Below are 14,894 nucleotides of genomic sequence, written 5' to 3' on the forward strand. Positions count from 1 at the left end.
GCCCCCGGCGGCCATGGCCCTTCCCGGCATTCCCTATGAGCGGCGGCTGCTCATCATGGCGGACCCGAGAGACAAGGCGCTGCAGGATTACCGCAAGAAGCTGCTGGAGCATAAAGAGATCGACGGTCGCCTCAAGGAGTGTGAGCGTCTACTCCGGGGGTGATCGCTGTGGGGATCGCCGCTGTTAAGAGCACCGGGGAAACCCTGAGGGAAGCCGGTGGCCGTCGAGCCGTTGCCGGCGCTTCGTCATGGGCCGGGCCTAGCCGGGCCCCGCGGGGCAGCGGCCGGGCTGAGGGGAGGGACGGCGGGCAGGGGCCCTGTCGGAGCGCTGCCGGTCGCCGTGACTGTTTTCTTTTCCCCTTAGGAGGGCCCCGCCGGGCAGCCCTGGGGACCCCCCTTGCGTTGGGGTGGGCGGGAGGGTCAGGCCCTGTCGCCCCCAGATCGAGCCGGGCTGTTCTCTTTCCTCAGCCTTCCCCCCCCCTCCCGTAAGGTTCTTCTGTCAGCTTTTATTTTCCTGATGCAAACGTCCTCTCTTACATCTGTCCTGGCAGTAGCATGTCCCCCCGTACAAAAGTCAGTGCCATGCAGAAGCACCGGTGCCTTTGAATTTGAGCTTTTTACGTTCTAGACTGGGTCTTTAGACGCCTTCTGCAGAGATTTTTCGCTAATAAGCGACACTGCTGTGTTGAGGATGGGCAGGCCCTGGAGTTGCTGAGCAGGGGCTCCACTGTGCTCGCAGAAGGGAGGCTTACTGGGTGTGCAGATCCCCCACAATATAGCTCTACCTGCTGCTGTTCTGCTGTAAAAGGGCCTGGTCACGAGTTACTGTTGGATTGAATGTCAGCAAAATCCTGTGTCCCTTTCCTTTTTCTAGTAAGGGAACAGCTGAAAGAGCTCACCAAGCAATATGAAAAGTCAGAAAATGATCTCAAGGCCTTGCAGAGTGTCGGGCAGGTACGTAAGAGAAACAAGGTCATAGCATCCTGCGGTGGTGGTTGACAATAAACTTGCCTGGAAGTAGCGTTTAAGTCCGTTTTTGGTATCAAGAAAGACTAAGTGGGAACGGTATAGCTAACAGAGGAGCTGTACCGTCAGGGACAGAGACACTGAACGTAGGGGTTAGAGAGGTTTCCTGTGTTTGTCCTGGTTAACAGGGATGTGTTAAAGAAATAAAAGTACTGGCAAGTGGTGTGAAGCAAGAGAAAGAATTTCAGAGTTGACAGTCATCTTCCATGTGCTGAAACACGTTGAATGTTGTTTTGCAATGGTAATTTATCTGTAGGCTAATACTGCGTTTATTCTTTTGCAGATTGTTGGCGAGGTTCTTAAGCAGCTAACAGAAGAGAAATGTAAGTACGCTGGACTGTTATGTTCTTTGAGATCGTGAAAATAAGCTTTTGTAGTTAAAATCCAGCTAGAGATTTGGAGGAGTAAAGAATTACGAGTATTGGTGATCTGAGTATTGGCAGAAGAATGTAATATACTGGATAGTTCAGAAGCGTAATTCAGAGCAGCGAATCAAGTAAATTTTGATGTTTTTCTTTGATCTTCTCTCGCCAGTCATTGTGAAGGCTACAAATGGACCAAGATATGTGGTTGGCTGTCGTCGTCAGGTAGCTGATCTATATGAATATTCATTAAAATTTTGCTTTGGTCTTGAATATTAGAATTGCTTTTCATAAACTGGGTCCTTAGTGGGATTATGTATTTTCTTCTTTAAGGTGTATGTATCTATTTTATACTGGTATCTGCTTGCCCTCCCTCTTTGTAGCTGCTAGTAGTGTAACTTCCTAGTAAAGCAAAGCAGTCCACAGCATTCGTGGAACCTTGCATGTGTTTTATTCTTTTCACTGAGTTGAAGCTCTGTCTTTCTGCTGGATTTTGAACTCTCTAAAAATTAATCACTATGAAAATTTATCAATTGCGTAAGGTCCCTGTTGCTATGTTGTGAGCACGGCGTATGACCATTACTGTCATAGAGCTGAGCTTTAGATTTGATGTTATGTAACTATGTGTTTTATGTAGCTCTTCACGTATTTTTTTCTAATGCTTTTGCACTCCACTCCACTAAATAATTATGGGGGGCAAGGCCCCTGTTCTAAACACTTTGAGGGATTTTTAGTTGTCCTTAATGATGTTAAAAAAAGCTGTGGCACTTCTAGTCCACAGGACAACAGCTTTTTGATCTACAGCACATTCTGTAGAAGTAAAGACACTTTAATACAAAACCTTGCTTCCAGCTTAATCCATCTTCTGTAGTCAGCAAGAATCACTTAGAGGTACTCTTTGCTTTTTATTTTTATACAAAAGTATAAGGGATGTAGTGCAGGCATGGTTTAAAAAAATGCTTGTTGGTTAATTGAGCACTGAATGTGACCCACTTACAGTAATTAACACCCGTAGATCAGCTGTTCCTCACCAATGCTGCCCATTAAGTAGGAACCACAATACTTAGTGCAAGTGTTCTGCAACTGCAGAGCTGTTGGGGGAGCAAAAGTGAATCTCTAGTTAGATTTTATTACACTCCTCCCTGACTTTGAGAAGTGGAAGCAAAGAAGAATATGTATGAAATGTTAGACACTAAGGTGTCTCTGAACAGAGAACAGCGATCCCAGGGAAGGATCATGTATACTGAGAAGGCAGCAGCATTTTATGTAGTTATTTTAATGCACAAGTAAGTGTAAGATCTTTTAACAGCTGTGACCTCTCAGTGCATCTTGAACCGATTCCTTTATGGTGGAGAAAGGTAACTGCAGTTGAGCTTTTAACACATCATGATTGTAGCATGTTCTCCTATATTATGGAAGTTGTAAAAAATAGAAATTCCTTCAGTAAAAGGAGCGCAGGTGTAGTATTGATGTTAGAGGTGCTTTTCTTTGTCTTTCTGAAGAGAAACTGTCGATCTTGGCAGAATTTTGAACTCTTACTGGTTCTATGTAAAGAAAAAAAATGTGTTTGCAAGACTAATGCGCATATGTTTTGCGGTACCCAGAATCTCTGGATTAGCTTAAGGTTTGTACATGGAAGTTAAATTGAAGAACAATGTAATAGAACTCCAACATACAAAAGTTAACCAACTCTATTTAGATGATTCAGCCAAAATGGTGCTGTGGTGGCCGTAGGAGCTGAGGGGCAGCAAGCAAGTGGCAGAGCGGGGAGCCTACTGTATACTTTGAAGAATTTAAAAAGAGGGGCAGAGGGGGGGTTTCTAGGTGTCAGAGGAATTCCTGGTAAAGGCCCACAATTAACAACACTTAGCAGTAAGCAGGGAGCAAAACTCATGCAATAAGTATTTTCCTATGCCATTGACTGTCAGTGGATTGTGTATTTCTCAGTAAGGATGGACCTTTTCTCTTCCTTTTAGAGACAAACTATTTGAGAAACGTGGGTACCAGTAAGTGTGTTAGTTCTTGTAGTATATATACAGATATCCTTGACTTTCCTCGAGTGTACCAATGAGATATGTTTTTGGTTGCATGAAACATCTGCAAGAATTGGTAGTATTGAAATGCTCTTTAAATACATAACTTTAAGCTTCATACCTTTCAAGATGTTGTGGTGCAAACTCGCTATTTCCTTTCACCAGAATGAACAAAGTACTTTTCTGGAACATAAGTATGCTTAATTCCACTTTGGAGCACATGAGGTAGTCTTGAGGTTCTGCGTTGAAACAGAGATAAATGCTAAGGAAGAGGTTGTGCTTGGATGAGCCTGGCATTGCAACACATACACATTTCAAGTTTATTCTTCAGTAAAAGCACTCTTCGATCTTAAAAGATCCTTGATACCAGAGACTAAACAAACATATCCATGATTGTTTTCAAAATGTCAAAATATCAAGGCAAATCATTTCCCATGGAGTGTTTCATGGAGTAGAATTAGTTTTTGATCAAAGTCCTTGTGGCTGTGCTGTGACCCTGTTTAAATTGAAACAAAATTACTTCCCTATCTAAAGTGCATTTCCTAAAGAATTCAAGGTCAGGTGTTTCTCTTTGTTTTCTTCCCACTGCAGAATAACATAAATCTATTGGCCAGTGTTGAATCTGATAGAATTTCAAGGTTTTACAGATTTCTTAAGATTAGGCAGCTGGAAAGAGGTCTTATTAGTGACCCCAGGAAGGAGGGGTGACAGCTTGATCCTGAACACTACCAGAGACTGAAGAGCCCATGTGTGCAAGGGACCTTATAAATCCCCCTAGCGGGAGCAATGGAAACCTTCAGGCAGTCCTTGCAAACGGTTGTCGAAATCCCTGTTTTTCAGACGCCATGTCAGTAAAGCTCAGAATAAATAGGTAACTAGGTTTCATATTCTTCAAATGTGGATTGGGTACCTTTTTTTTTTTTTTAAGAGAAGAAATTAGAGTGGCAAGGTAATCTCTATGATTGTTGTTCAAGGTTGTGTTGTGTGAGAGGTGAGGCTGCTCTCCTAGACCAGGTTTCTTAAAAACAAAGTGAGAAATGCAAGTTAGTTGTTTTAATCCCAGCAGAATTTAGTAGGGGGTACTGGAATAGGACTGCTAATGTGTTAAAAAATCTCATAAAAGTGGAGTAAACAGACAAAAACTGCTGAGGCAGATGAGTAGGGCATCTGAGGTAAATGACAGCAAAAGAGTAACAACTAGAATGGCTGACTTTGAAAATGGGATATAACTACTTATGTGAAAATGTGCAAATGATGGAAGGCTTGGAGAAAATAGGTTAGGGGCATCTATTTGCCCTTTCTGTCAGTCCAGAAATGAGAATGCCGTTGAGTAGGAGGGTGGCAAGTTCGGATTCAAATGGGCAGGCTGTTCTATGTGTCCTTAAAGGAGAATTGCTTAGTTGTTCTGAAACAGCTGGGTCTGTGCTGTGTTGAACAGAAGGGAGAATTAGATCTCTCACTAATCCAGTCAGATTGACAGCAGTAAAAAAGAAAAAAAAATTACAATCTAGAAAACAGTATTTATTTTCAAAAGTGGCAGAGGTAAGTTAATGACTTGCTGTTCAAGATCTATTTCAACGTTAACAAAAATTATTGTGGTCTGTTAGTTTTGCTGGTGTCCAGTTGTGACAACCAACAGGTTCGTTGGTCTAGGCCAGCTCCTGGATCGCTTCTCCTGAAGTTCATGTTACCATGAAACAGCAGGCCAGCTTTTTACAAGTTTAAGCATTCCCAAAACCAGTGGTGACAGGGGCACAGAGTTTACTAAATGAGCTGCTTGGCAAGGCTCAGTGGCTTTGTTTTCTTCTTGTGTGTGATGGAGCAAAGAGTGCAAACTACAGTAAACATCTTGGCTAAAACCAGACGTTGTTTTGGAGTGTGGTTCTAATGGAAATACCTTCTTTGTGACTAGCTTGACAAAAGTAAGCTGAAGCCGGGGACAAGAGTTGCTCTGGATATGACCACTCTGACTATTATGAGGTAGGTTTCTGCTCTACGACTGCTCTTCTGCTCATCATGTAAAGGAGGGAAAAAAAAGTGATCCGAGTAGGTTACACAAAGATTTGAATAATCAGTTCTGTCATATTTTGTAAATGTTTTCTGCAAAGCAGGGCTTAAGGAAGGACAATTACTTTGAGGGAAGACTTATGTGTCTATCATATATGATTTAAAAAGAAGTTGGTTTTCTTTAAAAAAAACAGTTAAAACTTGGCATTTTCAGCAGTTTTTGAAGCTTTTGTTTAGTTTAAAACTTGAGAAAGTTGGCTAGGTTTGGGGTTTATTCTGTTTTTTTCAGCAAACATTTGTCTTGTTATCAAGGTGGGAAGAGAAGAAATAATTTTCATAGTTGCTGTAAAATTTATTGCAATAACTTTACAAATATGTCTGCACAGTGAGAAATGTCTACTCTTAACTTTTTTCCAGATATTTGCCAAGGGAAGTGGATCCATTGGTTTATAATATGTCCCACGAAGATCCAGGGGATGTTTCATATTCTGAGATTGGAGGGTTGTCGGAACAAATCAGAGAGCTGCGAGAGGTACCCAGTATTTCAAAAATGCTTACCAAATAGTGGGATGTGTTCTGAGTGAAGTTTTTTAGTACAAAAATGTCTTACTGATGTTTGTCCTAAACTGTCATAAAACAGACTGTTAAAGGATCCTATCAGATGAGCGCTTTCCATGTTTCATTAACTTAGACCACATTTTCCTATGCTAGAAGATAACTTCTGAAGTGTTGTTTAAATGTTTTCCAGCTTTGTAATTGTCTTTGTAACAAACAGCGTTGTGATTGCGGGGTGCTGGTGCACTCATACTGAAGTAATCCTGTTAGTTTGGGCATCAGTGCTGCAGGCTGTGCAAGCCTGCCTAGGAATGCGGGTGTTTGAAGACGAGCTCGTGCTGCTGTGAGCCAACTGACTGTAACAGAGAGTGCTTGTGTGCTGTGCACACACCTTGCAGCAGCAGAGAAAGATTATTCTAATCACCAAAGGCCAGTTCGCAAACTGGTTATATCTTATCTACTGTTACAGAAGTTCGGATTGAGATTAAAATGAAGAAAATCCTCTGAAGAGGGTTTGAAGGATCTGAGACCCATTAGGCTGAGGGAGTGCCATAAAGTCAAGTGGGAGGACATAGATAGGATTGGTTTGCTGGTTGTCAAACTTGAATTTTGCACAAAAACTACTAGAATCGCTTTGGGTAGTGGTATTACGACCGCAGCAAAACATGTTTTGAGCAAAGAGCATCAAGAGAAACAAGCCATTGCAGAGCTGAAGTCTGAACAACAAGGGCAGGATTGTGGATCTTTCCATTAGATCAATCTGACATTTTCTTACATAACTGTTTCTCATACAAGATATGCTGCACGTATAAATAAGAATGCAGGTATCTGGAAAACAGCCTGGCAAGTGTACCATTAGCTTCCTGGGATTGCTGATCTATTTTAAAATGCAGAGACTCATTTTGTTTATCTGTCTCTTCACAGGTAATAGAATTGCCGCTTACAAACCCAGAATTATTCCAGCGTGTGGGAATTATACCTCCAAAAGGCTGCTTGCTCTATGGCCCCCCTGGTGAGTCTCCTGAAAGGGTAATGAATGCTTAGTTATCGCTCTCAAACTGTGGCAGTAGCCTTGTTTGTTTCTTTTTGTTTGTTTGTTTGTTTTTAAATGTTGCTAGCATGCAAGGTTGGGTTACTAGTTAAACAGTTTCAATCTCTTGTCTGTCCAGGTACAGGGAAAACACTTTTGGCCAGAGCCGTTGCTAGCCAGCTTGATTGCAACTTCCTAAAGGTAGTGTAATTTTACTCTTGCACTCGCGCACATGCACACGTGCTTAATCTGTTTGCACTCCAGTCTCTTCATTCACGTGTCTCTTGTCTATCAAAAGGTGGTGTCAAGTTCAATAGTGGACAAGTACATTGGTGAAAGTGCTCGACTGATCAGAGAGATGTTCAATTATGCCAGAGATCATCAGCCATGTATCATTTTCATGGATGAGATAGATGCTATTGGTAAGGCTAACGGCCTGGAGGATGGCTAGAGTCTCCTTTTAACGCTGAAAATGGCTATAAAGCCACAGTCTGTCTTCTCCAAAGAGAGTGTGCATGCATGTTTGTTCAGAAGAAACATAATGGGACAAGTGGTTCAGCTTCCTCCTGGAGCTATTAGAGCTAGCTTAGAACCACACCTGTTCGTATCTGGCTTGGATATTTTTGACTACATGAAAAAGCATTTTAAAAATGTGTCCGTTTAACTCTTTTACCACACCTACTTCCCCCCAGTTTAAAAGGGATACCTAATTGTCTTCAGATTCAGTATTATATGGAGGCAAAAATAAAGTACTGTAACTTAGGAGTTTGCTATGCTGCAGGTGGTCGCCGTTTTTCTGAAGGCACCTCAGCTGATAGAGAAATTCAGAGGACTCTGATGGAGGTGAGTGTCTAATCCCTGACTACGTACTGTACAGTCCACGCTAAGTAATAATACAGATGTGAATTGTTACACTGTGATCTGGCTTGGTAGAACTTTTTCTGAGTTAATAATTTTAAGCTAAAAGTGAACTAGATGCTGCTTTTACAAAAGGCAGCTGCACATCCTGATAACTCAGCCATGCATTCAACTTGGAGACTAATTGAAAGAAAAATTGCTGAAATTATTTGGGATATTTTCTCTTCTTACTGTGACTTTGCTTTGCTGCTGCTTGCTGCATCTTCTTTGAAGGTTTGGAGGGCCCCTCTTTCTTAAAGAAGGGAAAGTGGAGCTTGCCTCCTTTAGTCCCAAAGACACTTACTCTATACAATTTTAGAACTGTTACAGTTTGATTTTCAAAACTAAGAGGAGAAGTAGTTGTATTTCTTTGTTTCTGTACTAATTGCTCTGGTAAACAGGGTTGTGTGAAAGGAATTTTAAAACCACTGGTGACAATTAAGAATTCTGAAGCTAATGGGAAACTTCGTTGGCCTATGTTTGCAAACAGTTTGTCTGGTTCAAAAGAATGTGTCTGCCTTACATAAAGAATTAAATCACTGTCATCAAAGAGCAAGTACTTTGAATCTTCACAATGAAATGTCTCCGTACATGTGTATTAGTATTCTAGAGGCTGTTCTCCAAGTCTAATTTAAATGTCCTGGATTTAGTGCAATACAATCAAAATGTGTCAGCCAACCATTGGCTCCTTTAGTACTTGTGCTGTTTTCATTGCCTTATTGTTTTAGGCAAGTCTTTCACGTTTGAGTTCTGCTTTGCTCAAGATCTTTTTCTCTGAGCAAAGCATTTTCAAGTGTCTCTCTTAAGCTCTTCTTTATTGCTTATAGAATATGCAGGGGGCTGTGGCCTTTCATTAAAAGGCTTGTAGCAGGGTTTTTTCTGATTTATCTTTACTGCTCATACATCTTGGTGAAAATACTTATGCAGAAAATAAGTACAATAGATCACACTAGGAAGGTTTTGGGTTTTTTAAAAACAAACTTCTGTTTTCTATTAGTTATTGAATCAGATGGATGGATTCGATACTCTGCACAGAGTTAAAATGATCATGGCTACTAACAGACCAGACACGCTGGACCCTGCACTTCTGCGGCCTGGAAGACTGGATAGAAAAATCCGTGAGTTACTGCTTCACAGTGGCTGGAAGGAGGGTATTATCCATATGAGCTGTGGTTTTTCACTTTTATTAAAGCTGTAATTCTTTCTAGATATTGATCTACCAAATGAACAAGCCAGATTAGATATTTTGAAGATTCATGCAGGTCCTATCACTAAACACGGTGAAATAGGTAAGTAGGAAGCTGCCTGGATATCCTTCCTACTTCTCTTTGTAAAAATGTGAAGAGGGTGAGTTGTTAACGATGACTGCCCTTCTAATTCCTACCCTTACACTGGCCACACAACTTCCTCTCTTGGAATTCTCTTTTTTTTTTTTTCTTTTTTTTTTCTTCTTTTAATGCATCCTGATTGAACTGCTGCTAAGTCTTCCTTTGAAAAGGAAAACTGAACATAAACCCCTGGAGCATAGTTGTAAACTGGAAGATCAGCATGGTTCTCATCAGGTAGTTTCCTGTTTCTAAAGGAATACCTTAATGCAAGTAAACAGCATTTTCATTAGTCCCCCCAAAGAAAGAGAAATTGTTGCTGCAGAAGTCTGAAAACAGTAAAGAATCTTTAAAAGTCATGGAGAAACTTACTTTGGAGTTCGGAGATGGTGTAATGAAAACCTTGTTGTCTGAAACAAAGCTTGTCTTTGGTTAGTGGTGGAGAGAGCTCTCTCCAGAGCGTAAGGGGGAGAAGTATCAATCAGATAAAATGGGGGAGGTTTATTTAATGACTCTGTTACTCTAAGCTGACCAGAGTCTTAGTTTTACTGTGACACTTCAGAGCTTTCCTCAAGAAAACTGTAATTGTGATTTGCCTTTAAAATGATGGTGGCTGCCTTTTATTTCAGTAAGGCCCCACAGACCTTGCCTGCTTGTTCCCAGCCCCATGCGACCCGCCCCGCCTCTTTGCTGACATGAGCTATTCATGCAGCCAGCCATGGATAGTGGAACGATCTCGTTCACCATCTGGCTGCACGAGCAGCTGCAGCTCAACAGAGGGGGTGACTCGGGAGCAGGAATGAGCTGGGGGAGGGTGAGAGGGTTGAGGATTGCTTAATGTTGGCTTAAACGTGCATGCACGTGACTATAGTCTAAGATACAGAAGAAGCTCCAAAGCAAATCATGAACCTGAGGTGAAGTACTTCATCCTTTTTCTCCTATCTTTGGGCACTGGAGTGGAAGCAGGGTAGGATCATTCCCTTACACCATTTAGCAGGGTGAGATGTCAGATGGGTACTAGCTAAATTTCCGAACGTGATGTGGGAAGACCATGATGTTCAGCTTTGAGATCCTGAAAGGAAGGCTAGAACTTACTGGCAAGGTGGGGTGTGAATTGCATTAAAATCCGAAGATAATGACCTGTTCCAGGTTCCAGCGTGAGATTCTCCTGCTCTAGTATTGGTGTCTGCAAGGTTTGTAAGTTCAGAGTCTTCAGTGATGTTCAACATTGCTTGGTCCGCTGCTTGTTTTTTTTGACTTTCCAATTATTGGAAGACTTGTTTATAGGACATTGTGCTACATGGAATTAAAATACAGTTGAAGAATTTCTAATCTCTAGGGGTTTTTGGATTCTTAATATAAAAACGTTCAGTTCAAATGTTTTGAATTTCATACAGAAGGTAAACTGTTTTGAAAAGTTTTGCAGAAAAGTTGATTTTATTTTTTTTTTTTAAATAATCAGCCTTGCAAAAATCAGAACTTGCTGGAGGCTCAACAGACGCAGTGTTTTAGAGATTGATTCTAGAAACTATAACCATAGCCACTTTTTTAGTAAATATATGTGCATAAAATACGAGGCTTAATATATCAAGACATTAAATGCTTTTAGTAGATGCAGTTGTTATGAGTGGAAAGGGACTGAGTTATGATCACTTGGAGATAAGTTTCTGGTTTTATTACATCATTTAAATGATAAGAACATTGCCTTGATGTGGTTACAAGCATCAACATGAAATGCAAGAAAAGCTACAAGTTAGTAACTTTGGCATTTAATTATATAATATGAGCTTTTGGCTGCAATACATTTCTGTTTTAATGACGGGGTAATATAGCTGATTATTTCAGTTGATTTAATTTGTCAGTCTAATGGACAGCTGTCTATTTGCACTGAAATCACAGTAAAGTGTTTCTTTGTTAGCTAGATACGTATTTTGGTGGCATCCATAATGGGAAGTGTGAATTTATTTCTAATTGACATTTGTGTTTTATGAATAGATTATGAAGCAATTGTGAAGCTTTCAGATGGCTTTAATGGAGCAGACCTGAGAAATGTCTGTACTGAAGCAGGTATTTTCTTAACTCTTAACTTTGATATGCTAAGTCTTGGTTAATGCTAAACACTTGAGCTGTTTCTCCGATACTTCTGTCAATGGATTAAAATGAGGAGGTAAAAAATATTTTGCTGGAACGCGGTGCTTGTTCACTGATGGCTCACTTTTTGTATTCCATTCTTAAGGGCTAGGTAGCATTTACTTAATGGAATGTTAGCACCTGGACAGTACCAAAATGCCAAAACGGTTGCATATTTCACAGTGTGTCACGTGTGTCTGGACTGTTAAGCACAAGCAGCAGCATGGTGACATGCCCTGAAGCTCTGATGGAACAACTTGAACAAAATCTCTTTTCTTTCTTCCAAGTTTCCTTGTGACCTATACAGTCACCCAGAACTTGATTCTTTACATGCTCCCTCTAAGGTTACAGACAAGTCTCTTATCAGGTCTGCAGATAACCCAGCTAGGCATACCAACAGTCCAGCTGATGCGTGCAGATCTGCTGCCAGTTCGGAGCAGTAGCACTGCATTCATGTGACATTGCGCCTGCTAGTATCCCCTGCCGTACACAAGCTGGATCTGCAGAGAGTTATGTGGATTTGTGACGTGTGGTATAAAAGATCTCTGTAGTTCAGGTTCAGCATGATGGGAGATAAAAACCAGCCATACCATTTCTGACCTGGAGCTGGCCTCTAACCACTTGTTGGCTGAGTATCATGGCATATGTTGTACTGTCTCATAAGAACTAGATGCATTCCAGAAACAGCGATGGTACCCATTTTTCTCCTTTTTGCGGAGAATCCGAGTCTCTTAGTACCTGGGTGATAAAATAGTTAATACTATTTTATGCGTTTTCCACATTATAATTTCATTGTATGCTTAGGGCTTGCCTACATTGGAAGGCTGAGTAACACAGTAAATACACACTCACAGTTTAAAGCAAGTTATACTTTTCTTCTTAGTGATCACCTAGTTCAGAAAGGGGACCTCACTGAAGTTTATTCCTCTTCCCAACACTCAAGACCTGCATGTGAAAGTCTACATGCAGATAGTGTAACTTGGATCTGTTCTCACTTTAACTTGAGCGAATCTTTATGTACTGTCTTCTCTGTACTGTTGCTGCAAGAAGCAACCACTTATTGCTGTTAAATTATTCTTCACAGGTATGTTTGCGATCCGTGCCGATCATGACTTTGTAGTTCAGGAAGACTTCATGAAAGCTGTTAGAAAAGTGGCTGATTCTAAGAAGCTGGAGTCCAAGCTTGACTACAAACCTGTTTAAATTAACCATACAATTTGTGATTGACTGCACATGTCATACTGGGTTAATTGTATAAAAAGAGAGAAGTAATGTACCTCTTGATTATTATTGTAAGCTGTTTGTGTAACATGTAGCTAGTAATTTGGTATCACTAGTTGCAAGTTGGCTACAGAAGTGTGTTTCCTGTACAGTTCTGAAATACAATATTCATTACAGCCCAGGTTAAGTAAAATGTGTGGAGATGTGTTCTCTTAGCAATTACGGTGTGAATTTACAAATGTGCCTGAATGGTTTAGCAGACTTTAAGAAAGTCAGTTCATTTCTTGACTTTTTTTATATCGGTATATTTCCTTTCCCCAAACAGTTTATGAATAAAACTTGTTTAAATCTGCTTATCCTGGTGTACCTTCTCTGTAACTCTTGAAGAGAGTCGAGTTCTGTGTCTTCAACATTCAAAGAGCAACTTTTCTCTGGTGTAAGGATTGTATTGGAGTCCTATGCCTTACATACCAAATGGAGGCAACCCTTCCCTCGGGCAGAGGAGGGCAAGTGGTATTTATGTATTCCTTCACTGCTGAAGTCCGGGAAGAGGATTTAGCTAGCATTTAATTCCTCAGAATGCAAGAAGTAAACAAGTCTTTTAAAATGTTTGCCATCTTCCCTTCTGCTAGGATAACTCCTATGCTGAATGCCAGCTTATAGACAAAAGCATCTAAGTGGAGGTGCAGAAACTGATAGCAGTTTGATATATAAAAGTTTTGATTACAGCTTTTGGGGTAGTGGGGGAAATATGCGAGATGGATTTCCTTTCCAAGTTCCCCTTTCAGCTGCTCTGTAGCCAGGAACTGTCCAACATACTTTGAACCTGTGCCGCTTTAGACATGCAAAGTGGTGTACCTAAAACTTCTGGAGCTCTGAACAGAGCTTTGCTTGCACCTTACCAGGTTGGAATTTTGCTGTATGGGGGTTGCCTTTGTGTTCCTATGAGCTGTCTGCTGCAGCTGTTTGAGTAACCACAGAAAAAAGTAAAAACGTAGAGGCTAAGGTGTTGGTGTTCTTAAGGGCATCTGTTCACTATGCTTTTTTTTTGCTTTCTGATCAGTTCCACCCCCAGGGCTGTGCATGCAGACTGACCAACTGCACTGTGCAACTTACCTGAATGTTGGACTGGAACAGTACTGTACTAGACTGTACTTCTAATTATCCTAATTGGATTACTCTGGGCATGCTCAGCTGACAGACAAGTACATGAGATTAACTCTAGATTTACCAGGAAACACACTGCTTAACAGCATCTCCCTGTCGGTTTTAATAGCTGTGTGTTTTTATCTTTCCCCATCGCTGTGAGAAAAAAACCAGGCAGCATAAGGTGGAGAACAGTTACACCAGGACAGGCAACGATATTTTAATGTTATGGTTAATGGTTGTTATGGACCTTTTTTCTGGTTAGTAATGAAAACTTCCTACCGTGACTGTCAGAAGACGCAAATCTCAGTTTTAGTTTACCGGAACACTGGTTTGAGTGCACCTCGTACAGAGCTGCTAGGTCTGGTTGCTACAGCCAGTGTTCATGGAACAATTAGAAAGTTAAATAAAAGTTTCTGAGCACTACAGTGATGTAAATAGTGAGCTGAGCATCTGGCATTACCGTGGAGGAGGGTAAAAGGTGGCAAACTGTTTCCTGAAGCCCTGGGAATGGTTATAGCTTATTTTTGAAGTTTGGGCCTAAGCTAAGGACACCAACACCTGTCCCTGTTCCTATTCTCAATGCCAGCTGGAGGTGGGAGCTGCAGTTTTACTGTTGCTTTCTTCTTTGCCGTTTCATTTTTTCTCTTTCGCTGAAAGGAAATTGCAGTGCTGAAGGAACGGTTGCTGAAATGTGGCCATCGAAAGTTTCTCAAGGGGGAAATGAGCAAAGTGTTTAAATAGTTTGGGGTGGTGTCTTAAGAGTCCAGCAGAGCACGGGACAGGGAACCTCAAAAATAGGAAAAATAAGTTCCTGCCCCAAGACTGGTGTGTCAGAGGGCATCTCCCACATGCAGAGAGGACCTCTTTGAAAATGACCCCGTTTGCGGCATCAGCTAAAATTTGAGGCAGGCAGTGTCAGCGTCTTTCTGAGGACGGATAAAACGAGTGTCTGCTTGCCAAAATGGAAGCGGTCCGCTCTGTGTGCGAGGAGAAAGAGACCGCAAGCCATGGCAGGGCGAGGGGAAGGCGACGAGAAGAACATTTTGGGAAGCGTTAACGGCCGCGACATGGCGGCCAGCGTGCCCAAGGCGCTGTGGTGGCCGAGGCGTGAGGCGCTTCAGACCTGAGCCTCGACCGGAGAAGCTGGGCCTTGATCGCT

The 14,894-nt window shown here is 41.5% G+C and overlaps 2 protein-coding genes across 2 annotated transcripts in view; one reads left to right on the forward strand and one right to left on the reverse strand.

Moving 5' to 3' along the window:
* Positions 1–15, reverse strand: part of ERO1L (ERO1-like (S. cerevisiae)) — a 22,842-nt gene extending 22,827 nt beyond the window's left edge. The window contains exon 1 of the mRNA XM_010579861.1: positions 3–15. Within this exon, the coding sequence (XP_010578163.1) occupies positions 3–15 (13 nt within the window). The remainder of the gene's footprint in view (positions 1–2) is intronic.
* On the forward strand, positions 7–12,942 carry PSMC6 (proteasome (prosome, macropain) 26S subunit, ATPase, 6). The gene is made up of 14 exons (XM_010579784.1): positions 7–140; positions 875–954; positions 1,310–1,349; positions 1,561–1,613; positions 5,334–5,401; positions 5,846–5,960; positions 6,908–6,995; positions 7,153–7,214; positions 7,312–7,435; positions 7,795–7,856; positions 8,908–9,028; positions 9,119–9,199; positions 11,231–11,302; positions 12,450–12,942. Exons 1-14 carry the CDS (start codon positions 14–16, stop codon positions 12,566–12,568), a joined length of 1,212 nt encoding a protein of 403 aa, XP_010578086.1. The 5' UTR covers positions 7–13; the 3' UTR covers positions 12,569–12,942.
* Positions 12,943–14,894: the final 1,952 nt, after the last annotated feature.

The sequence above is a fragment of the Haliaeetus leucocephalus genome, unplaced genomic scaffold (genome assembly GCF_000737465.1).
Source record: "Haliaeetus leucocephalus isolate CR32 unplaced genomic scaffold, Haliaeetus_leucocephalus-4.0 Scaffold678, whole genome shotgun sequence".
Lineage (NCBI taxonomy): Eukaryota > Metazoa > Chordata > Aves > Accipitriformes > Accipitridae > Haliaeetus > Haliaeetus leucocephalus.